The 25,974-nt window shown below is 38.2% G+C and overlaps 1 protein-coding gene across 3 annotated transcripts; it reads right to left on the bottom strand.

Annotated features, from left to right (window-relative positions):
* Positions 1 to 295: 295 nt before the first annotated feature.
* GUF1 (GTP binding elongation factor GUF1) lies at positions 296 to 25,343 on the bottom strand. Of its 3 annotated transcripts, none has more exons than XM_027779345.2 (17): positions 25,017 to 25,343; positions 23,891 to 24,002; positions 22,206 to 22,354; positions 21,917 to 21,997; positions 19,787 to 19,864; positions 17,621 to 17,704; positions 17,052 to 17,116; positions 13,694 to 13,897; positions 12,063 to 12,202; positions 10,686 to 10,809; positions 10,170 to 10,302; positions 8,550 to 8,693; positions 7,400 to 7,533; positions 5,364 to 5,465; positions 3,205 to 3,324; positions 2,266 to 2,302; positions 296 to 946 (listed from the first exon to the last, which is right to left on the bottom strand). In XM_027779345.2, exons 1-17 carry the CDS (start codon positions 25,152 to 25,154, stop codon positions 809 to 811), a joined length of 1,983 nt encoding a protein of 660 aa, XP_027635146.2. In that variant the 5' UTR covers positions 25,155 to 25,343; the 3' UTR covers positions 296 to 808. The 3 variants fall into 3 exon arrangements, with proteins under 3 accessions (XP_027635146.2, XP_005232171.3, XP_055650623.1); XM_005232114.4 differs by lacking the exon at positions 25,017 to 25,343 and adding an exon at positions 24,744 to 25,009; XM_055794648.1 differs by lacking the exons at positions 13,694 to 13,897; positions 17,052 to 17,116; positions 17,621 to 17,704; ... (3 more) ...; positions 23,891 to 24,002; positions 25,017 to 25,343 and adding an exon at positions 13,219 to 13,348.
* Positions 25,344 to 25,974: the final 631 nt, after the last annotated feature.

The raw sequence follows: 25,974 nt of genomic DNA, 5'->3' as shown, positions 1-25,974 counted from the left end.
CGAACTGAGACACCAGAAGTTCCATCTGAATAGGAGGAAGAAACTTTACCTTGAGGGTGGCAGAGCACTAGCACAGGCTGCCCAGGGAGGGTGTGGAGTCTCCTTCTCTGGAGACATTCAACACCCACCTGGGTGGGATACTGCCCAGCCTGCTGTAGGGGACCCTGCCTTAGCAGGGGGTTAGACTAGATGATCTCCATAGGCCCTGACCATTCTGTGAGTCTGTAACCAAACTTTCATTCCAAAGGAATTCTTTAAGGCTTGAAGCAGTCTTATTGAGTATAGCAGTTCTGTATCTTGTGTTGTAATATATTAAAATTCCCAGCATCTTCATGATTTCCTAACAACCGCAATTTGAGGAAGTAAAACAGGAAATAGCTTGATATTTTTGTGGCCACAAACTTTTAGGTAAAACAAACCAAAAAGCCAAACAAAACCAGCATTGTTTGACTATACATATTTTCAATTATTTTTATGAACTGCCACATGGTTCCTGTTCTCTCATACAGACTTGCAATGCTAAACAAAACCTAATTATGTTACATTTTAAGTGTTAGAAAAATGTTAGAAAACAATGAAATACACTGAAAAACAATACAATTAGAATTGGCATTGTCAAGTCTAATTAATTTCATAATAATCTACAAGTATCTGTATATTTTAAGTACATAGTCCTTTCAATTTATGTCCCCACATATTTGACTTTAAGTGGTGTAAATTAGATATATTCCTTCTCACAGTGATAAATTCTACATTAGCTCCTTATTACAAAAAGTTGAGAGAATTATCAGCTGCATGCCACTGATCTCTATTTGTCAGTTTGTCTCTTTAAAACACGTATAAAGGCATCTCTTGGTACTTCCACATTGCCAATTTTCCTCATCAACTTCTTCCCTTCTGCTTGCCTCTTTAAAAGCTTCATTCTTCTTGTAATGTCTCCACCATACTATGAAAAGGAAAAATATTTTGGTAAGCTTAAATGCAACTACAGTATATTTCAGCAACACTAAACTGAAGGGCTTAAAAGTCAGAAAGGCTAGCTATATTATGACAAAAGATTATTTTATACTCCAAACAGTTAAGCCAAAAGGCCACTAGTTAAAAAGAACAACGGAGCAAACAAGCATGCTCATTTAGACAACTGAGGGTTGAATTTGGTTACCTAGATTTATGCATTCGCATAAGCCCGGCTGACAGTAGACACACCCTGTAGGACATCCAAATAACCCTCCTGGAACAGCAGGAGGATGCCCCAGCCCAGACACACTAGGTGAACCCTTATACTATGTTGAACAACAGCATCCCACATATGTGCCTAGCAAAACAGTTCTACAGTAGTTGTGAGAAAGGGACACTGGTTTAATTTTTTCTGACATGTTCACTTCAGAGAGCTAAATACAAAGTAAGTAAGGGGCAATGTTTTTCCCTGAAGCAACTCTCTAGACAGGCTGAGAGAGCTGGAGTTGTTGAGCCTAGAGAAGGCTCCAGGGAGACCTTATAGCAGCTTTTTGATACTTAAAGGGGTCTTACGAGAAGGACAGGGACAGACTTTTTAGTGGTGCCTATATCAACAGGACAAGGGGTAATGGTTTTAAACTAAAAGAGTGTAAATTTAGTTTAGATATTAGGAAGAAATTCTTTAAAGGTCAGGTTGGATGAGGCTTTGAGCAACTGGGTCTAGTGGAAGGTGTCCCTGCCCTTGGCAGGGGGGTTGGAACTAGATGATCTTTAAGGTCTCTTCCAGCCCAAACCATTCTATGATTCCTATAATGTTGTTGAGCCTTGCTGATAGTCAGCTATTGCATATTTAAGACCTTATCTTGATGTATTTCTGAAAACCCAAGTAAGTGTCTAACCATAATCAAGTTAACAAAAAAGCACTTTTATAGTTTCTTAAATCACCTGAAAAAAACAATTTAGGAAATATGTGAAGTTACACATATGTGTGTGTACACACACATTTACCCTATGTCTACAACTATTAGAAAATGGTGAGACAGGAGTGAACACAGATACGCTGTTGAGTTCACTCTAATGTGTATAATTTTGAAAAAGCCATTACTTTTTCTGATCTGCTTTTACAGCAAGCTGAAACCAGAGGTTACACAAATTGAGTTTCAAAATACAAGCTTAAAAGTACATGTTAATATTCCCCTGACACTTGGTAGAATGCATAAACAGAACATGTCTTTGCTGGGTGTTTAGGAAGAGATAAGCCCAAGTTAACAGGACTCTTAGGTTTACAAATTTAAAAAAAATACCTACACATTTTGCCACAACATTTTTTCTGTAAGCTTTCAGCCTGTAAAATGAAACATACATAAACATATTAGAACATCTCCTATGTGTGAAGCTAAATACTGAGCTGTCAAAATGCTAAGCATTTTTTTCTATTAGTTTAGTAAGATGCATCAGAATTATGACATTTTCATATTTTGTATACAGAAGATAGTTCTAAACAGAAAACTTGATTCACATTTCTCAGTTCTAGAAATAACCTTTAGGTCGTGCAATATGTACATAATGTACATATGTACATGCCTTTTTATCTACAGTTTCTGCTATGATTCAGTGTTACATACATGTGTGTATATAGATATGTACATACAAATCCTTAGAGCACCTCTGCTTGGATCCCTACCTTTAATTATTTTACCACATTCCAAATTCTATTTAAACAGCAACAGCAAAAATGTGACAAGAAACAAAGTGTCAAGGAAACTATTTGCTCTAAAAGAAGTGACTGCTGCTGAGAAATAGCTATGTGTTTAGCTTGCAACACGTTTCCTTTGGAACAGCACAGTTCAGTTCTTTTTTCTGCTGACTCTCCCAGAGATTAAACTCTTCCAGTAGTAAGAAACTTCTTCCACTGCGCCAAAGAGGAAGTGGACACATGGGTATTGCAAGTTACTAAGAGCAATGCTGACCGCAAGCAATTATAAATAAAATATACATTTCCCAATCAAATTTATACAAAGACCTTAGTCATAGTCACAGCTCAAATGTTTGGATTCGGTCAGCCTGTGTCCCCCGTGAGATTCGGTAGCATACACAAGAAAATTACAAATTTACAGTAAAATCAAAGTACCGTAATATATAAAACTATTTAGGTTAAGGCATTCAAAGTCCATTTTTAAAGCAGCTTAAAATAAGGGAAAAAAAAAAAGTAAACAAAAGAAGGGAAACAGAAGAAGCTTTACTTACGTTTCTCTTGCAATGATTTTCTTGCCAATAGCAGCCTGAATGGCTATTTCAAACAATTGTCTAGGTATAGCATCTTTTAAACGTTCACACAGGAATTTACCAGTCACATGTGCCTTATCACTGAAAAATGAAGTCACCAGTGTCTTCAGAAAGAGTAATACAACCCCCAAAATATATCCTGTTTGATAAAAGGATTTTAGTAGAGGTTTTCCTCTTTTTAACTCAAAAGATAAGCTGATCAGATCATAATTTTATATCTAATGAGTGGTCCCTGTATGTCACCTGCTTCATAGGAAAAGGTGATAACATTGTATTCACAGAAAGTCTTCAAATAAATTTAAAATATTTATAAGCAGCACCCTGATCATTTATCACACTGAAGCCTGAGTACCATTACATTTTCAAATGCAATTTTAAACTAGGTGGTCAAGGAGGATTTTCATTGATTATAAGTCCAGAAGGTCAAAATATCTATGTATTACAGAAATATTTTTCAAACATCTGTTTTTATATAATAAGAAAACAAACTGAACAAAAACATTTTAACATACTCCTGATATCTGCTAATAAAAATTATCCAACTATATTCTGCATCTGCTTCAAATTTTGGAAAAAGAATATGACAAATGATCTAAAGAAGCTACTAAACAGGTACTTCCATAAGCCACTGGAAACAAATGGGTCTCTTCTCTCTAAAAACATATTTAGCAAAATACAGCTGAAAACAGTTTTACATGTTTTTATGTAGCAACAATGCGACTCCTTGCTGCCTGTACAAAGCAAACAGTTTAAGCATGAAATACTTAAGTAATGACCATTAAGCATTACATTTTAGAGGATACAGATATTTGTGTAATTAGGACAAATAATAATGGCTATCTTAATACTGAGGTTACAGTAATCTCTAATTCTTCCTCTACAAACGTAATTCAGCATAACTCCTTTATACGGACAGGTGTAGTCCATTTAGAGAGGACTGTGAGAGTAACTAAAGCAGGAGCAGAACTCATTGTGACAACAAGTTAAATCATTTGTACTCTAAAGCTACAAAAAGGCTAAAATTAATTTTAGTGAGTAAACAGTTCAGGAGTGCAAACTAAACTGATCAAGAAACACATCTTAAAGCAATAATTAACTTTTGCAAGGTTGGCCACTTCATTTTGCATCTTTTCAGAGTAAGAGATGCAGGTAAATTGCTAAACACTGTATATTTATGAAAAATATGTTAAGTAGCAATTATATATGAGAAAGTTATTCCATTCCAGCTCCCATGACCTTTTGGAGCAAGGTAAAGGTTTTGTTTTCCTATGTCACGCTTCTTCAGTTAAAGAATTCCAAGAATTTCAGGACTGACTTATGTAAAAAATATGAAAATATGCAAATATTTAGCAACTACAAGTTAGTATTTCAAGAAAGGAAAAAAAGTAAAAAGAACCACAGAAAAAGTTGATCTCAGGATTACTGGTAAGGGATGCTGAAGTTACAAAAGGGAGCCTTATAAAGACTTTGTGAGAAGAAAGCATGGGGAGAGACTGGAAACAGGAAGGCATTATTCTCACCAGCAAACCAGTAATTCTTCAGAAATTTACAGAAACTGAATCACTTTAGCAAAAAAACATTTCTGAGGAAATTACATCCAGTAAATATTTACATTATCCTGGTACTCTAGCTGTAGACAAGATAACAACAAACTTCAACAGAACAGGAATTACTGGGAGTATAAACCCAATTTTTATTTTTTTTTCCCGTACTGAGTAGCAAGTGCCAAAACAATCTGGCATCTCCTGTATTCAAGTTTTTCCAGCCCCTTAGAAGACTGGCATTTTGGATTTCCTTCTCCCCCCCTGCCCTACATTACCACAAAAATATACCTAGCACATAAATTGAGAAAGGGAAGTAGAAAATTGTTTTTAATTATAGTATGCATTTCCTAATTTTCCTATTACAACATGCTTCTCTTTTTTTAGATCATCTCCAAAAGTGAAATCCTCAATGCTGTTTTCATACGTATTTGTCAGATATTAGTAACACATATATATAGAATCATTTAAATTGGAAAAGACCTTTAAGATCAAGTCCCATTACTATACAATGAAATGAAAAAATTGTATATTAATAGGAAGTCTATTTCTTCAGAATAGAGAATCCAGTCAACCTACTTGTGTATGATAGTTGCCAGTTCTTCTACTGGATTTCCGTTTAGAAGAATATCCATTTTGATAAGATCTGCTGCCTGGTATCCTGCATCTTCATAATCAAAACTAAACAAAAACAGTTTAGTAGTGATGATCTTGTAAAATTTATATCCTGCATTCTTTATTTTGTAAATTTTAAGTTATAGACACATTTCTTAATAAAACACTTGAACCTTTTAATACAATAGGAGCAGAGTTTTTAGTAGTCTCAGTATGTCTCCCTTACACAAGGCTGGGCTAGAAATTCACTGCAGATAAATCTCATCTCCAATGCAGCAGAAGACATCATCATATCTTGCAGCTACTGAACAAGGTAAATCAATCAAAAATCTACATGCTTAATGCAATCTCTTATAAAGTTTATGCAAACCCTTATCTCCTATCAGCTGGAACTGGAAGTTCCTCCAAGCTCCAGGCAACAGAATCCTTCAATACAGCTTTTGAACTGTAAACATCCTTGATGCCACAGGAATCAAACAGTAACCCTGGATAGTTTTCTTTTCATCCTCTCATTTGACAGATGGTTTTTTTTATATATGACCCCTGTTACCATTCTCTCTGACAACTAAGTTGTCCTCTTCATTTCCAAACCCTGTTTCTCCTTTGGTAGGTATGGGTCTTGCTGTCTGTGTATTGGTTTGCAAAAATTCTTACAATGCAGGAGATGCAGGGATATACGTATGCAAGATCTTATATAGATATGTATCTTTATATAAGTATAAATATGGAGAATATCAGTATCACTAATTTGGTCAGATCTGATATTTATTAGAACAGATGGGGGAAAAAATCCTTTGAGAGCATCTGAAAGTGCTTTATCTTAATTGGCTTAATAAACCATAATTTTGTAAATAGATTCATACAACAAAAGTACGATTGAGAGCATTAGATACACAAGCAACATTAGGAAGTCAATTAGGAAACAAAAAAATAATCAAGAAATGAGACAATGCAACGTAGTTTGCAATCACATCCAAATCAAAGAAAACCCAGCATAGTTCTGCTAATGAAATAGCTTCTTTATAAACAGGTTGGTTTTTACCTAGTTGGATAACTAGAACTTCACAGAAAATTCAAAGTCTTCATCCCCCAGCTTCTTCTACCTGTCCTTGCCTCTCCACTTTTGATTATGCTTTTACTGCAAATATATACAAACCTGGGCAAAACACATCTCACCTTATGTTTATAAGGCATATTTAAGAAAACACAAACTCAAACTAAATTCAGTCCTTTAATTGAATTTGTTTTTATGCTTATAAAATTAATAATGTAGTTGGGTATACCAGCTCCTGTCAAAATGTAATATATGTTACTAACAACGTCTCTTCATACCAGATTTGTAAGAACTATTGAGCCTCCTGTGGCATAAGCCCATCTGCCAGGCAACATTTTCCCTTCCATTAAACTCACAGAGGCTCTTCACAAACAGCTGAGCTTTGTTACAGCCTCCAAATTTAGAGAATCCACACACAACAGAACATTTTGCCTCAAAATATGGATGATTTACTTTACTCCCATAATAAAGCATGTAATTAAAGTAAGTGTTGTTTGTTTAAAATATAGTATGTTGATTGTTTTTACTAGCTTTAAAGAATCAATACTTGGTTATTTCCACCAAGAGACAATTAATTCATTTAAGTACAGTTTCAATGATTCCTTTAATAGAAAATGCCCATTGTAGATTGTTCTTACTGGTCTGAAGTGACATCTTACTTATCTAGATGAGTGAGTGCCACTCTAGAGGTCACACTTGAAAAATACGTGCAGAGAAAATTATTATTAGTTAGTGATACACTTTTAGTGTTTTTCAGACTCATTTCCATCCATTTTCAGAGTGAATCTAATTCATTAAAGGTGAAACGAGACTAGATTTGCAGCACCACAATAGAATATTCTTCACTTTTACCCTTCCACATTTTCTTCTCACATCTTTTTTCATTCCCACTCTTCAGGATCCAGGGTGGGGGACAACAGGAAGGGGGAACAGAAGAGGTAGTTACCTTGCATAACCTGAAGACAGAGACTTAAGAGCATCATAAAAATCCACCACAATTTCATTCAGTGGAAAAAGGTATTTTAGCATAACTCTGCGTTCATCAATGTACAACATATCCTTCTGGACTGCCCTACGATCCTAGACAAATAAAAACTGTTTCAGTTCGCCTTGACAGAAATTTTCAACAAATAAATACAAAGCAAATTAAAATAAATAGCCATCTCCAGTTATGCAAGAGAGCTCCCAGTAACTTTCTTATCTGTAGCTCACTAAAGTCCCAGAACAAATTGCAGCACCGTAAAAAACAAAGTGGTTGTAACTTAACTGGACATATGATTCAAGTCTATCCTCTCTAAAAACTTAATTTCTGAAAGCTAAATTTCTGAAATCCTTAACAGCTTCTGCTTACTGCTGCCTTTTAAATGTAGAATTATTTATCCACGAAGTCTCACTGAAATTAGATTTTCACACACACCGGAGTATTACACAGTAGGACTTGCAGGCTCATCTCCTTTCCTGCCAGGAGGGTGTTCTTAAAGTTATTTTAGGAATTTTTTTAAATAGATCTTATACTTCACTGTACTGACATGCAAGTACTGTACTGTTTTGTATTAAGCATTTCAAAGTCTTAAAAGCTAAGAAAAATATTGTGAAGAAATTATATAAAGACAATACGCATGGCAGTTAAAACATTTTTAGTATTCCAAATACACTTGGGGAAACAAGCTTGGCCATCACTATTATAAATCTACTCTAGTAAAGTACTGAAAATATATATAAAGCCTCAGAAAAGTGTTGACAGAAGTTTGATTTCCATCAACATACTTCCAAAAAATAACAGATCTTATTCCCCTGCAATAGATTCCATTCTTTCAGGAAAACAGAACTAGCTACTAATTTGTCTAGTACAGGATGCTTGACAAAGTCCTTTGTTGTCACTGAGCTTCATCACTAACTTTCAGTATAAACATTTTGTAGTTCAGAGGTTTTACACATAAAAAGTTCAACATATTTCTTTCAAAAGTATCTAATAATTACTGTCAAAGATACTCTTTAAGTACTAATATCTAGTATCGTACTATTAGTGTCTTCACTTTAAGTATGACACAAAGAGCTTAGAAATACAAATGACAAAACTAAAACTATATACCAACCTGACACAAAGCAATTATTTTCCCAATATATTCTTGAGGTGTTACAATAGTACCAAGTACAGTTGGCTCCAAATACTCTGATACTGAAAGTCTATCAGGAAACTGAGCAGGGTTGATAATAGTGATCTCTGCTTTACCATACTCCTGAAAATAAACAAATAAAGCAGATATTTGTAAAATTACAGTAAGCAGAATGAATAGCGAGACAAATATAGCACTGAAAAAATGTTTCAATTGCTTGGAAACACTTGTGAATTATGCAACCCAAATTTATACCAAGCACAATTTTAAGAGAGATTACTACATCACATATAGAAGTCTCTGATCAGTGTATCTTTAAAAATTATTATACAGGCAGGAAGATTACAGGATTTACTTTTTCACTTGAAAGATGGGGGTTTGGGGATTTTTTCCAGTGAATTTTAAATGGAAGAGGTGCTTAGGACTGGGACTACTACCTAGGGTTATCCATCAAAATAGAAGTGCCTTTCTGTCCGTCTTCCCAGCTCTGTCTTGCCTGTAAAGCAAGGATCTTCCTTCTTACTCCATCTCTATAAAGTATAAGGCACAGCTTCAACAAAAGACATGCTCCAAGTATCCTGGAGTTTGGGGATGGGGACATTGTTCTCTAAGTAGAACTTCGGGTTCAGGCTCCCTTACAGGCTGAAGCAGGCTTAGAAATTAAGTTTTCAATTTCTGTGCAAATGCTTTCATTACCTATTTTTTCCAGTCCAACACTGCAATAGGAGCTGGAGTGAGAAATAAAGTAAGAATAAAAGGAAAGTTGTGCTTCTTACATAAAACACCGCCCTGCCACCACACCGAAGCAAGTTGATTGTCACTTCCACTGACAAGGACCCAACTTCCAGCACCGTTTGAAAACAATTCCACATCAGCAATCTAGAATCACTTATGTAGCAAAGGTGTCAACTATTTCATTCATAGCTGTGACACTGCCTAAGCAAGAAACCAAAATAACTGGAGAGAAAAAGGGTCTATGCCTTATACCTTGCAAGTACTGCAACCTTTCTTATACAAGCTCTTAGTAAATTACATATTTTATGTCATGTTTAAAGGTACATGTTGGATTGTGAGTCAGTCTATTTGCAGTCTCCTGTCAGCAGGTGCTTGTAAGTCCATATCTGTCTCTCTAAAAATCCAACACAGTGATTTTATTTGCATCCAGTTCAATGAAGTTTACGCATACCTGTTTCACTGTGATCAAAGGAAAAAAAAATTCACTCGTTTTCACCAGCCCCTGCCAGTCTACAAGCTATTCCTAAAAACATTAGTGTTCTGACTGATAAAGCCTGGAAGAATATTTCACCTGCTTTAAACTCAGTCCAGTCAGTATGCACTTAAGAATACAGCAAGATATGTGTCCTATATTCCCATTTGCAAGGACAGGTAAGACATAAAAAGAGGGTGCTTGAAGTGGAAGTGGGAAGAAAAGTTAACATCCTTAAGAAAAGAAATCCATTAAAAAAGTTTCAAGTTAAATATTTTATAGTAAACATTAGAAACACCAGTAAAGTACTAGCCTACATAAAAAGTGTAGATGTTTATTACAGGAGGCTTTTAAGCTGCTATTTACATAAAGCTGTACTAAATTTAACATACCTTTATCAACTTTGCTGAAGAAAGAATAGCTTTATATGGAACCGTAGGTGCAGTCAAAATAACAGACATGTTATACTCTTGCTCCAAACGTTGATTAAAAACTTCCATGTGTAAAAGACCAAGGAAACCCAACCTGGAAAAAAAAAAATCCTGTTGGTGCAAGTATCAGTACATTCCCTGGAATTTCACAGTGGGTTTGTTGTTTTTTTTACCTTCCAGCATGTTTACACTGCTAGGCTGGCAGTACCAGGCAAGCAAACAACCTCCAAAGGACCAAATGATCCTACAGTTGAATAGTACGAGTCTTGGAGAACAAAAACTATCAATCACAACAAATTGCACACTCTGCTCAAACACAGAATGTAAGAACATCAAATGCTTTTGACCTTTACCTATCACTAATTTGAACTGAAGCTTCTAATCCTGAATTCATTTTAGCTCTACCTTCAGTTGCCTTAAATCTGCATTCTCAATTTATGAACAGTTCCAGAAAGGAAAGCAATATAAAAGCCTCACCTCCATCCAGCTCCTAAGGCAAGACTATTGTCACGATGAACAGTTACACTGGAGTCATTCAATGTCAGCCTCTCCAAAGCACTTCTGAGATTATTATATTCTGTTTGATCTACAGGATACATGCCTGTCGAAACATATTAGAAATGATGTGATAGAGAGCTTTATCTAGTGCATACGTAACTTTCAAATATGCCTCTTACAGGGAACACCATAATGAAATCAGAAATAGCTTACTTTCTGTTCCAACTGCTTTTAGATGTGGAAAACTTTACAAGGATTTTTTTTTCTTTAAAATCAGTCCAAATGTAATAAAAGTTTTAGATTACCTCTGAATTAACACTCAGATCATAATGGTAGGGGCACTGTGCTCATCTAGTCCTTCACAGTTGTGGAAGATGCACTATTAAGTATAACCATTGTTTTGCAGGGCTGCAGCGTAGACATATAGCTTAAGCATAAATGAATACACAGACAGGTTTCACTGAGACATTCCTTCAAATGTAAGAGTGAATGGGGAAAAAAAGGTGCCATTTCAAAGTTGCAAGGGTTTCTATGTTTTTTTGAAATTCATAAAAACAGCTGTTTGTATAACTACTGCCTGAAATAGGTTCTACTGTATCACTTTTCACATCACCGTGTTCAGAAAAATGTAGATTACACCAAGAAGCAACCTACATGCACACAAAACCCCCATTATTTACAGGATTACACTTTTCTACATTCACTGTCAGACTGTCTGATTTCCATGATACCAAGTTTTATCTCAAGTGAGTTTTACACGTTCCTTCACAACAAGTCTAGAAAGTGATGTATGGAATTTATTTCTTTCTAAAGCCACCTTCCATAGCATTTGTAGTAGTTACTGAAGCTGGTGGCAACAGCTCAACAAAACTATTAAAACTTAAGAAGCCAAATATTTTACAGAATCATGCCAAGTATTACCTTTGGCAGTTTACCATGTTTAACAAAAACAAAACAGCTGCTAATTTTCAAAAGAAAAAAGATCACAATTATTATGGAAACCCGATTATCAAGATAAAGAATTCCCAAAATTGACTTCTTTTTTTTTTTGGTCTCAACCTTTCTTTTCCAGCTATCAAGAGTTTACTGGCATTAGAAGCAAAAATAATGGCTAAAAATACATATTATTCTTGTATCATATAAAACCAGTCTGCAACTATTATTAATCCTATCTGTTGCCACAGGGAAAATTACACAAAACTATATAAATGATGCGCCTCTGTAGCTTAACTTCGCTAAAATTCTAATTCTCACAACTCTTAATATATACATCTATTATTTTAAAAGCTCTAACAGTTCTCTTACTCTTGTTAATGGAAAAAAAGTAATTCCACTTTATACCAGTTTAGTCCTCACCTGCAAAAACCATTGGCTTTGCTGTCTTAAAGCCAGGCAAAGGCTCCACTGGCTGTTTATACAAAAACAGTGTGTCTCCTATTTGGGCTTCTGTTACTTCTTTCATTCCAGCAATGAGGTAGCCCACCTGTCCAGCATATCTAAATAAAATTGGTGTTATGCAGACATGGTTCTTGGCATTATCAGTATTTCCACTATTTTTCTTACTCAACTTAGCCAGGCAGAAATTCAAATAAATCACCCCCCTAAAAGCCAATACACAGTCCAGAAGACAGATTTGTTTCTCCCCTGATTTGTGAGCTCTCTCAAGTAGCTCTACTTCTGTTAAACAGTACATCTACAGCACTGAATTTTGAATTCTCTGCTACTCCCAGTTTAAAAGCTGGAGCTAGAAGGAGCTTCTCAAGGATGTAAGACACAGAAGCCAGAACAGTTACCAGCTGCCACCACAGCAAGTTTCTGAGGGACAAACAAGAGGCAAATACCTTCCATCAGGACATAATGCTGTTAGGAGAGGAACCCATAGCAGACAAACAGTAAAACACAGTGTACTGGTTTTGGCTAGGATGGAGTTAATTTTCTTCACAGAAGCCCTATATGATGCTGTGTTTTGCATTTGTGACTAAACCAGTATTGATAATATACAATGTTTTTGTTGTTGCTGAATAGTGCTTACACAGCTGAGGGTTTCCTCTGTTTGTCATTGCACCCCCAACAAATAAGCTGGTGGTGGGCAAAAGACTGGGAGGTGACACAGGCAGGACAGCAGACCCAAACTGACCAAAGACAATAAAAAAAAATGGAGTGTGGTCTTTCCAAGGTGGCTATTACTTGTAGACTAGCAAGACATTGGTCTGCCTGTGGGAGGTGGTAAGTTATTGATTACCTTTGCATCACTATTTCTTTTCCTTTTCCTTCACTTATTAAACTCTCTTTATCTCAGCCCACAAGTCCCTCCTCACTTTTGCTCCTCCAGTTGTCTCCCCCATCTCACTAGGGTTGGGGGAGTAAGCAAGGGGCTGGCTGGGTGCTCAGTTGCTGGCTGGGCTCAAACCCACCAGACACAGTAAGGCAGTCTCACTGAGAATCTCGCAAGAAAGTCATTAACTCATACTTGGATGTAAACTGATAAAACTTCTCCACTAATTCTAAGTACCTGATTTTCTTCCCACTGCTGCCATGAGAAGCCAGTTTCTGGAAGTGGTTGTATTCACGGATTTTAAGTTTTCCACCCTCAAAATATGCTGCAGCAATAACTAAGATGAAGCCCCATTCCCTTCCATTCTCAAAGAAGGTAGTTCCTAGAAATAAATCGGACAGCTGAATAAGAATATCAAATGCTAGTCTTAAAAAAAAAGCTGTCCAGATGTTCTGCATACATAATGATTTCCTCCCCTACCAGTGCCCCAAAAGCAGTCCCCACAAGCTTCTGCCTCAGCATGCCCAAAATGAAAGACACTGAGCATTAAATTACAAATAATAATCATTAGAAAACCACCACCAAAGATCAAGAACAAAACCCCCAGACATTTCCCAGACTTTACCACTCAAGCAAAAATGAAACAGAAATCAGGATTTTTGTATGTTACATAGATTTATGGCTTGTCCCAATGCAAGAAGTTTTTACTTACAGCTTATGTGTTGGCTGTTCGTTTGGTGTCAGAATTCCAACTTCATTAACTTCGTATCTTTTCTTCGTGTGTGCAGACACAATTTTATACCCTTTCTGAATCTCACCACCAAAGAGTGCAATGTTAGCTATGACACCTCGGTAGTGGTCAAAGGTGGAGTCAAATACTAAGGCTTTCAATGGATCAGCAGTATGACACTGGGGTCTGCCACAAAAAAATGAAAACAATATATTACACAGTGTGTTTATCATGCAATACTGAATGAGCAAGCACCCTAACCAGCTCCAAAAACTTTCATAGAATCCTAGAATACCAGGTTGGAAGGGATCATCTGGTCCAGCCTTTCTTGGCAAAAGTAGAATCTAGATCATTTTGCCCAGTTTTTTGGATCATCTTTGTGGCCCTTCTCTGGACCCCCTCCAGCCTGCCCACATCTTCTTTGTATAGCAGGGACCAGAACCAAACACGGTATTCCAGGTGTGGCCTGACAAGCACTCAGTAGAGTGGGATGACTACTTCATCTCTGCTGGTGATGCCCCTGTTGATGCAACCCAGCATCCTCTTGGCTTAATTTGCTGCAGCAGCACACTATTCACTCATATTGAGCTGCTTGTCCACCAGGACTCCCAGGTCCCTTTCCACAAAGCTGCTCCCAAACCAGGTACATCCCAGTCTGTGCTGCCCTCCTGGATTATGTTTTTCCAGGTACAAGACTCTTCCTTCACTGACAGTGGGTCTTGTCTTTGCATTGACGTGGATTTTTGTTCCTAAGGCTTGGGGCACAACAGCGGTGGTAATGATGGAGGTGAAGAAAGTGTTGAGAACTTCTGCCTTTTCAGTGTTGTTGGCGACTAATTCACCTCTCCTGTTTAACCATGAGCCAGTATTTTCCCTTTGTTTTGGCTTGTTAATACACATACCTGAAGAACCCTTTCTTGTAGTTTTTGTCATCTATGGACAATTTCAATTTGAGATGAGCTTTTCCTTTTCTAATTGCATCTCTGCACACCCTGGAAATGCCCTTGTAGTTCTCAATGGGTATTAATCTGCTTTCCATATCTGGTATGATTCTCCTTTAATTTTGAGCAGACTAAGAAGCTCGCAGTTAAGCTAAAGGGATCTCTTGCTTCACCTACTTCCCTTACCTTTAAAGGGAATGGATGTTTTTTGTGCTTCCAGGAGAGCATTCCTGAAAAACTCCCAGCACTTGCTAGCTCCTTTATCCTCCATGGAAGCTTCCCACAGAATCCCTCCCAACTGAGCTCTGAGCAAGCTGAAGTTTGGTCTTCTAAAATCTAAAACCTTTGTCTAGCACTAACCTTCAGCATGCTCAGCAGGATCCCAAACTCCACAATATTGTGATCACTGCAGTCAAGGCTATCCCTAACTGAGATATTACAAAGCAGCTTTTCTTGGTTTGTGAGTAGCAAGTCCAGCACTGCCTCATTCCTGATTGGCACATCTAACATTCGTATGAGGAAGCAGTCTTCTACACATTCCAGGAACTTAATGGATGACATGTGAGCTGCTGTATTGTTCTTCCAACAAATGTCTGGATAGTTGAAGTCACCCATAAGAACCAGGCCCTGTTGACCTAAAGCTTGCTTAAGTGATCCAAATATTGCTTCATTAGCTGTATCATTTTGGTTTGGAGGTCGGTAGCAGACACCTACTGTAAGATCACCCTTGGAGACAACCCCTCTGATCTTGACCTAGAGGCATTTAATAGGGCTTCCATAATCGCCATAGCTGACATATACATTCAAGGTTCTCCACATAGAGCATGACTCCTCTTCCTCTTCTTCCCTGCCTGTCTTTACAAAACAGCTTATAGCCATCCATCGTGATCCTCCAATTATGTGGGTTATCCCACCATGTTTTAGTTATTTCTATAATATCGTGACTTTCTGACTGGGTGTGAAGCTCCAGTTCCTCCTGTTTGTTCCCCAGGCTGCGTACATTGATATACATACATATGAGGTGATTGGTCTTCTGATTCTCATTTTGGGAGGCAGCTAAGGTTCTTGCTGCTCTGTTTGGCCTGGCTTATTCCCCAGTTTGTTGCAATGGTGTGAGCATTGCCACTTCGGACCCTCCAAGTCCTTCAGTTTAAAGCCTGCCTCATGAAGTTGGCCATATTCATATTAATACAGAAAAACCGACATTAATTTTCAGTAAATACATATCAGATGTTATTTCAGTGTTTCACGATGTATTATGTAGCGTATTTGTGTTTTATTTCCCCCATATGCAACAGCAGTACAATTAGAACAAAATCAAATGCATACCTATCACACCCAGCAACAGGTGAAAACCAATGCTTAAAATATCATACTTGAGGAAAACAAAAATTCAACAGTTACATTCCTGTAGAGGAATGAAGCTGGGTTAATTAACATTGATAATATACAGCTGTGGGCTGGCTTCAGGGGCAGCAGGTTGGCTGATGTAGGTAAGGTGCAGCTGTGGCTGGTTCTGTTAAGTGGTTGAGAGCCGATGAAAAGAGAGGAGGAAAAAGCAGAGAGAAGAGAGAGACAGAGAGCGCACCCTGGATGAGGAGAGACTAGGAGAAGGCAGCAGAGAGACTGGCATAAAGAGTATGCTGGTATGAGATGGTAAATGACTTTGTTGCAGCTGGCTAGTTTGGAGAGTGCTGCGACACATTCCAACATCTGAGTTTAAAAAGTCCACTGATATTTTGGTTTTGCCATCTTTCATGGAAACCTAACCTTGGATTTTCGTTGTGGCTTCTTTTAACTTTAATTATTAACTAATATGAGGACTAAAATTATTGGCTAATAGTAGGAAACAAGAATAAAGAGCAATATGCTGATTGAAACTGAATTTAGCAGCTGTGTCATCAAGTTCTTAGGTAAATCTATCTTGAAGGTTGAGTTCAGGATATGAAACTAAACACAGCAGATTTCCATTACTTTTACCATTTTAACAATGCAAAGTTCAAAACAAGTTATAGCACACATCCTCAAACACTGAGTTTCATGGAAGCTATATAAACAGTCATGAAGTACCACCTTTAGCGACTCACTTCTCATCTTTCATTTCAGAATGAATTAATTTTTCCTCTCCCACTTCTTAAGAATAAAGAAGCCTTCTCTGCTGATATTCACACATTCATTTCTTAAAAGGCATCTCAAATCCAAAGTGTCATTTCCCTCTGATTTGCAATTTTAAACTGACTTAACCAGCTCCAACATCAGATTTCTCCCATATCTCTTTATAAAGTATTGACTTTAAATCAGAAGAATATTAAGTGCAAAACTACTGCCAATACTGTATAAATGCAACTCATGGTTTCCTAATTAACCTTACAAGGTTTCATAGTTAAATACAGACTTACGGTGGAATCTTCTCAATAACCTTTTGAAGAACTTTTTCAACATTTGTTCCTTGTTTAGCAGAAATCTAGAACAAGTCCAACAACAATTTTATGAGATATGTCTTACACCCATTCAGTAAGATCTATTAACTAGTGTCACATTAGCTTAGACAGTTTTGGTGGCCACAGATAATACTATCCATAAAAACACTCTGAAACACACTTTAAAATGCTATTACTATGAACACTTTTTAAATTTTTTTTATTATAAAAAAAAGTTTAGAATAATTTCTCTCCTGAATGACAATTATTATTATGGTAAAAATGAAAACAATATATAGACTCACAGTGAGAAATAATTTAAAAATCTATTTGATGCCATTCATCAAGACATACTAGAATTTTTAACAGAGAAGTATGTTCCGCAGTCGTCTTTTCCAGGAGACTGGAAATCTCCTTTAAAGAACTTTAAAGAAATTCATGTATGGCATACAAATAGCACTCTGTTGATTTACTAGGTGTACACATCTGTATATCTGCTTTGCAGCTAATGAAAATTTGCCACGTTATAAAACTTCAAGAGACCTTACCCTTACACATTCATCTATAGGGATATCAAACAGCTTCTCAATTTGTTTTTCAACTCTTTCAGGGTCTGCATTCTTCAAGTCAATCTGAAAAACAACAAACTGTTAAATATACAGGCAATTACATCTTCCATTATGATCCAGCAATGTAGTTTCCAAATATACAAGTCAAGGAACCTTTCTGTATTTATGAGTTAATACCAGGTGTCTTCAGGAAAACGCCTTTATCAAGATTCGTTTTAGAAAACATCTCCCTTGCTTGACTTCAGGAACTAGAAGTAACCCTCTGTAACTAGACTATTTTTTGCCCATTTCATTAGGCAAAACACTTCTGTCCAAGAGCTGGTAAAAATCTTCATTTTACAAAGTAATTTGAAAGCATTAAGTGCTACCTATACTGTTTATATGTTTAAACATTAAGTACAATATACATCTAAAAAAAGCAATTAACTTAAGCTAAGCAATAATTAAAACTTGTGATCCCAATCACACAGTCTGCAAACCTTGTATAAACCACAGCACTTGGATTTCATTTAAAACCAAGACTGAACTGCTACTCATGTAATCTCCTCCGTGTATCACCATTAACAAAAAAAAAACCCAAAAAAACACCACACTAAAGCATGAAGGAATATACGTGTTATCATAGCAAGAACAGTTTAAGTTATTTCCATAAAAAGCCACTTGAAGATTCACCAGAAAAAAGTATTTCAAATGGAAAGAATTCCAGTGTTCATGAACCAGTGAATTTAAATTATGATTGGCTACAGGACAGTTACATATACCCCAAATTATCTAAGTCCTTCCTATGCACAGATAAGAGTCTTAAGTGTTCTCAGGTTAAAGGGTCAACTAAGAAGTGGCACAAAAATTATCGCTAAGTCTAAAGCATATACATATAAGACTACCTAAGCCCACACTGACAGCCTTCTAAATCATTCACATCTGTAAGTTTCAATTTGAAAACCACAGGTGTTAGAAATCTGGTATTTCAAAAAGCGGGATTAGTACTGTCCAAAAAGCCACATCACAACCAGCCTGCATGGAGCTCGGCAAAGCACCTGTAGATTAATCTACACCTTTCCAGCCATTCACACCCAAATCACAGCAACCCTGTGCAATACTACAGGCTTGGGGAAAAGCCACTAGAAAGCTGCCTGAAGGAAAAGGACATTGACAGCCAGCTGAGCATGAGCCAGCAGTGTGCCCAGGTGGCCAAGAAGGCCAAAAGAATCCTGGCTTGTATCAGAAATGGTGTGGCCAGCAGGGCAAGGGAAGTGATCATCCCCCTGTGCTCAGCACTGGTGAGGCCGCACCTCGAATCCTGCGTTCAGTGTTGGGCCCCTCACTACAAGACAGACACTGAGGTGCTGGAGCGTGTCCAGAGAAGGGCAACAGAGCTGGTGATGGGTCTGGAGCACAAGTCCTATGAGGAGCGTCTGAGGGAACTGGTGTCATTGAGCCTGGAGAAAAGGAGACCAAGGGGAGACCTTATCGCTCTCTACAGCTACCTGAAAAGGGGTCACAGCGAGGTGTGTGTCAGTCTCTTCCCTGAGTAACATGTGACAGGACAAGGGGAAATGGCCTCAGGTTGCACCAGGGGAGGTTTATATTTCCTATTAGGAAAAATTTCTTTACCGAAAGTGTTGTCAAGCACTGGCACAGGCTGCCCAGAGAAGTGATGGCAGTCACCATCCCTGAAAGTAATTGAAAGACACGTTGATGTGGCACTTAGGGACATGGCTTAGTGATAGACTTGGCAGTGTTAGGTTTACAGTTCAACCCAGTGATCTTAAAAGGTCTTTCCCAACCTAAATGATTTTGATTCCATGAAATGTCCATACCATCTAAACATTTTCACCTCTGTTTAACATGGAGTCAACCTGAAACCCTGAAATGCCAGAGCTTCAGCTTGTTCTCATTAGGATAAAACACACATTAATAATTTTTCAGTGCTGCTTGTAAAATGCTTCTACACGTATTTTATGAAACAAAAACTGAAGTACCCAGCAGCTACTGTAAAATATTAAACAGAAAGCAAATACACGAAGTTCTTACTACATTCTAGTTATTGGTTACATACTTCTATTTGAGGATACATTTTTTATCAATCTTCTACACATTTAAACACCAGAACTATTGAATATAAAACTCTAAAACTTTTATTACCTTGTTTATGACAGGAATTATTGCAAGCTGTGCTTCAAAAGCAAGATAGAAGTTTGCCACTGTCTGAGCCTGAATACCCTAGAAAATAAGCATTATAAAAGTTTAACATGGAAACTTCCTGAGTTGGCGGTTGGGTTTTGTTTGTTTGTTGGGGTTTTTTCAGGCAGACTATACAATGTAAGGTTACTCTGCTATTCTATCCACTCCATTTGGGGGATGGAAAATAAGTAAAGGTTATTGATTAAACATATTGCTGAGAAACAACATTCCTAATTATCATTTCTCATAATCTGATTATCAGTAGACAAACTAATAATGCTGTATGTGTGACGACTTACATGGAATTATTTATAGATAACACAGTATTACACCTACACTATGCACCAAGTACATATTTTTGTGTATGTTATTTATTTCTGAATAGCCAAGACCATAACAGGTATATCTAAAAATCAGATTCTTTGTTCACAACAAACTATTAACAAATGTACTAAGACAAAGAAAATGGGTTGCTTATCATGGTAATAAGACTGTAGTTACTCCAGAGGGCAGGAACACGTCTTCAACTTACCTTAGTTATTTTCAAAAAAGAAAACATTATAAGGTCTGCACGTCACATTTCTTTCAAAAGCATGACAAAACAATAGCTCTGATTAGGAAAAAAGGAAGATTACCTTCCAGATCCAAATACCAGACAAGGGAAAACAAAGAGACAGAGATGCTAAGGAGTAAGAGCATAAAGCCTAATATCACAACTGGACCAGAGACGAGACAAGTGAGGATAGAGGGGAAGAGAAGGAGGAAAATAAGCTACATGTTGTATTCCCCTTTGTTTGAAACAGATCAATGGGAAAATTACTTATATGGGGATATTCACTATGGATATATAGGCCTAACTTTTCAGGTAATGTAAATAAGCAGTAACGAAAATTTATGTAAAAAAATAAAATGAAAAAAAATCTGCAAGACCTAAATCTTGAACGTTATCTCCAGAATTCAGGCTGCAGGAGATACATTAGCAGTTATAACGAAAAAAGTTGAGTTTGTAAGCATTCTGACTGAATGGCAAATACAGAATACCAAGTAATCACGTATCTAAATGCGACATTAAAAAAATATATATACACATTAAATAGAAAAACATAAATACATTTTTTCTAAATGTACTTATTACCAAATTTTACGTAAGTCTACTTTCCCACCAAGCTAGGAAGGAGCAAGTGTTCATAATCATTGAAAGTTAGCTGGTTTGGGGTTTGTTGTTTTTTTTTTTCATGAGGAGGAAAAATGTAGCATTCATTTGACCCTTACACAGTCCAATTATAAATATGCCATAGAGAAAATTCTTACAATTCTTAAAAGAAAAAAGTATTCTTAAGGTACTGTCCACATGTAAAATCATGATCCCATAATGCTCACATTCTGGTCCGTTAACTGACTCTTTAAAAACGTTTCTAGCCCTGTACAAATAAAAGTGCAACTAAGAGCTCTAATTTCATTTCCCTCTTAGTACAGGCTTTGTAAACTTATGAGAGTATCACCTTACAAACATTTTACTCCCTCACTCTCCTGCTTCTCCTGAAAGATCAATCAAGAACTTATTGGTCTTGCAGATGCAGAACTTCTCACTTCCAGAATACATTTATTCACATTCGGCCTATAGTGACCTTCAGCTTTATGTTGCCAGTATTGGTTTGTATTACAAATGATCAAAACCACAATGGCAATTAGTTACAACTAACAGTGTTGCTCGTTGAACAAATTATCTAGCTTTCCCACTACGAACTGAAGGTACTCAAATAGGTATTAGTACAATAACTAAAAGTTCTCCAGATGGCCATCTGCAAAGGTCACACTCTAAAAAGTAGGATCTGATTCTGCATTAATCATGTGCTTTTATTGCTATGCCAAGGAATTGCAGTATCTATTAACACACAAGTATTTGTCCCTAGTAGTTGGGTATTTTTCAAAACTCCCATAACTCTCTTTTTCTGCAACATAATACTTTTATGGAGATAGACCAGGAGCAAACACACAGATGGAAAAAACAAAACAAACAAACAAGCTAATCTTCTCTCTTGCTTGCTTCAAGAAATTACTGAAATTCTAAGTAGAAAACAAGAACTTCACCTCATTTGCATCCACTACAAGTATGACACCTTGACAGGCAGACAGTGACCGTGATACTTCATAGCTGAAATCTACGTGGCCCTGTAGAGAAAATAAGTGTTTACAATTTCAGGTATTTCTAAAGTCTTTTGCAAAGATTTCTATATTGTGATGTTTCCATTTGTATATATGTTCACAAGTCTTAAAAAAAAAAATAATTCAATAAATACAAGAAGCCAGAAACCTCCTACTTTTAAATAAAAAGACACTCAGTTTTGAGTGATTCAAACACTGCTTATACTTAACTTACTGGCGTGTCAATAAGATTTAAGAGGTAGTTTACTCCTTCATGATTGTAGAAGAGAGATGCAGACTGTGCTTTAACTGTAATTCCTCTTTCGCGTTCCACTTGCAGTTTATCCAGTACTTGTTTATTACGGCCAGTTTTAGCAATTGTTCCTAAGAATAAAAAAACCCAAACAACCAGTAGTATTACCTCATACAGTACATTAACTCTCAAAACAAATCATTCTTGAAAATGCCATTAACCAGGAAAATATGGGACTTGCTGCTGCAAATGAAGCTTTTTAATCTCATTAAGCTAAACTTAGATTTTCATTTTAAAATAAAATTATGGTTTAACTCTTAACATTTGTTAAATATATTTTTACATAGAAAGTTACATATAATACTTTCCTGAACAAGCACAATACAAAGTATCACATGAACCTAAATCAGAGATTAAGAAGCAACAAAGCTTCCATTTGGTTCTAAATAATTTTGATGTTTAAAGAAACTTCACTTTCTATCACTGGAAAGCAGCTTCATGGCCCACAGCTCCAACCTGTGCCAATCTCAAGTGCAAAAAGAGCATTAGCGCACAGCTTGACAGATCTGAATTCAAAACTCCATTCTATCACAGACATATAGGTAAATCTGCCCATAGTGACACACGACGTAATCATAAAGAATTACTTTGATCAAAGGCTTCTCTCTCAGGTTTTATTTTGTTCACTCCTTAAATAAGAAAAGTAAGATTCTTTCAAAGCTCTATTCTGAAATTAGTCTTGGGAGATAGAGCAATTGCTTTACAGCTTACCTTAGAGAACTTTCTGAGGCATCTTCTCCCCCCCGCCCCCCCCAGGAAAGCCTAGTTTCAGAGTCACAGTTATGAAGATCCCTTAGCACTTCTGTTTCTCACTTTAATTTTAAAGGGGGGTAATTTTCCTTCTTCTTAATAACAACACAGGAATAAAAACACTGAAGTGCAAGAAGCACTTTGGTGAGGACAAAATAAATACCTCTGAATATAAAAGTAACACAATTTCACCAACACTTAAGAGTGAAGGAAAAAGCAAGTCTTTATAGCAGCTGAGAATCCATGGAATTTACACTTAATTACTGGCAGTTATTCTACACACTAAATCTAAATCAACATAGGTCTGTACATTTCTAAAACTTACAATGCAGCACCATGTCAGCTTCAGTACCAGTAAGCTCTGCCACGATGAAAGGCAGTTTATGGTTTGCTCACAAGAGGACATACCACTACTTTCATTTAAGTACAAGCAGCTGAAGTTCCTCTCTTTCATCAACACTTTTGAAAACTACTCTGTCCAGAATTCCTAGGTCATGACAGTCCCTCCCTTCTGTCCAACCCAAACCCTGGCAGTAAACGTCATAAACTTGCTGTATACTTGTCTAATGGATGATTGGTCGGGAATGGAAGGAACATCTTGAACAAGGTAGTCAATTCCTTTTCAGTTACTTTCTAAACTATACACTTCTTCACCCCCTCCTTGTAGGCAGATCTCAACCAGAAATAAGTTCCATCATATTCACATCTGTAACACTACACAACTGGCAGCCTAGAGCACAAGCAACCCGGCACTAGAAGAGCAAAGATATTAGAAATTTTAGTAATAATCAAAGCTACAGGAACTTACACATCCCCTTACATGTCAAGAAAAGGTAGCATAAAATGAGGAAACTTACCTGTGATTTCCAATAATCTGTCTGCTAGTGTACTTTTGCCATGATCTACGTGAGCTATAATACTGAAGTTTCTAATGCTTTCAACAGGATACATCGACATATCCAACTTTTCCTGAAAAACAGAAATTTTCATAAACCGTAGTTATAGCCTCTACATACAATACAAGCCTTTAAAAAAATAATTAACTCTTTTCTCTAGAACAGGCATAGGTTGAATAGTAAGAGAAAAAAACCTAAATTGTCATCAATTTTTAAAATGCTGGTGTTTCACTTTAGTCATGCATACATATATATTTATTTGTTACCCTGTAAAATCAGTATGTTGGAAAGTGTCGTGAAAAGTACAATGTTCTTATGAATACAGGAAGTTGTAAAACTTAAAAACAGTTTCAAGTTCGTTCAACTACAAAACTTAAGGATTAAGAAAAACTGATTCAGGGGACCATTAAGGACATGGTTCTTCACAAACACGTTAAGAATACAGCTACAATACCTAGCAGCTCAGATAGCAGTGAACTTATAAGGAGCAAGCAGACTTTGTGGAAGAGAAAGCTACAGGTAACATCTTAGCTAAATTAAAAAAAAAAAAAAAAAAGGCAGGAAGTCAGCTTGACTTTCTTGGTTCATACACAGAAAGGTCCAACACTTAAAAAAAAAAAAAAAGGATGTTGTTTTTTTAAAAAAATTCCTGCACGTTCCAGGTAATACAACATTCTGAAGATAAGTGGCTTCTTTGCTTTTCAAAGTTTTCAGCATCAGGAACCAGAAGACCCCCCAACAGCCATCAGTAACACTTCATCGAAAAACTGTGGTGGCAAATTTTATAGAGATTCACAAAGCTCATCTCTCTTACAGGGGCTATGTACGCAGCTCCGGGCCAGGCAGCGAAGCAAGCCCGCAGTTCCCTGCTAGCACCAGCACAGAGCATTAACCAGCATTTGCGGGGTGCCGCAGCTCGCCTGGCACGGCAAGCCCTATCGCCACGGGGACACAAACGCCCTTGCAGCGGCAAGTACCTACTGGAGGGCAGCATCGCCTGCCTGGGAAGGCCGCCTTCGGGGCCTCGCTGCAGGCCAATTTCGGGCAGGCGAAGCGACCCGCACCCCCGGGCAGCCCGCGGACTCACCGTGCGGCGGGAGCCGTACCGCCGCCGGCAGGCCGCGGGCCCGGCGGGCAGGCAGGGCGGCAGGCAGCGCGGGGCGGCAGCGGGGCAGCGGCTCCGCAGCCGGGCCCACCACTCGGCCACCCTGCCGGCGAGGGCCATGGCGCTCAGGGCTGGGCTCGCCCCCTCACAGCGCGGAGGAGCGCTCGGCAGCCTCAGCCCCCATGGCAGCGCGCCCCGCAGCGCTCCCCTCACCGCCGGCCCGGCCCCGGCGGCTGCCCAGCCACCCCTCCCCTCCCCGCTCCGCTTCCCGCGCTCAGCGCCGGAGGAGGGCCGTTGCCACGGCGCGAGGCCGCCCCCAAGCTCAGCGCCCCGCCGCACGCCTCGCGCGCCGGAAGTCCTCCCCGCTGGCGGCGGAAGTGACGAGCGCTCCGCCTGCTCCGTGCCCCTCCCGCCGGGTGGGGCCGGGCGGCCGCGGGCGCCGCTGGGCTTCGTAGTGTCCCGCGCCGGCGGGCGGCTCGGGTAGGCGTTGCTGTCGGGCTGCACCGGGAGCTCGTTTCAGTCTCGCCTCGATAGGCTGCGGGCGCTCGCCCCGCTCGCTGTGGCTGTCGGGGGCGGCGGACGCGGCTGAGGACCCAGCCCGGCGGGGTGCTTGTCTGAGCCCTAGCTGTGCCTGGAGCCTCCTGCAGCGGCCCCATAAAGCTGCTTCAGCAGTGCAGCAGTCTCAGGGGAGAGCCTCCCCAGGGCCCTCCATCTGGCTGGCTGTAAAAAACACCTCAAAACTGCAGCATTTGGTCCAGTTCCTGCTATCAGATGGCCTAGCAACTGCTGCTAGGTGCCTGTGTATTTTTCCTAGAGCCCATTGACTATTTACAGAGAGCACAAATGGTATTTTTTCCAAGTTTTGCCAGGAGCATTTCCTTTTTTTGGTATGAAATAACTTGCAAGAGCAGCTTTGTTTCCCATCTCAACATCTCAGTGC

Source organism: Falco peregrinus, chromosome 2, assembly GCF_023634155.1.
Source record: "Falco peregrinus isolate bFalPer1 chromosome 2, bFalPer1.pri, whole genome shotgun sequence".
Lineage (NCBI taxonomy): Eukaryota > Metazoa > Chordata > Aves > Falconiformes > Falconidae > Falco > Falco peregrinus.
Note: the sequence above shows the minus strand (reverse complement) of the source record. Positions and strands in the feature narration are given on the sequence as shown.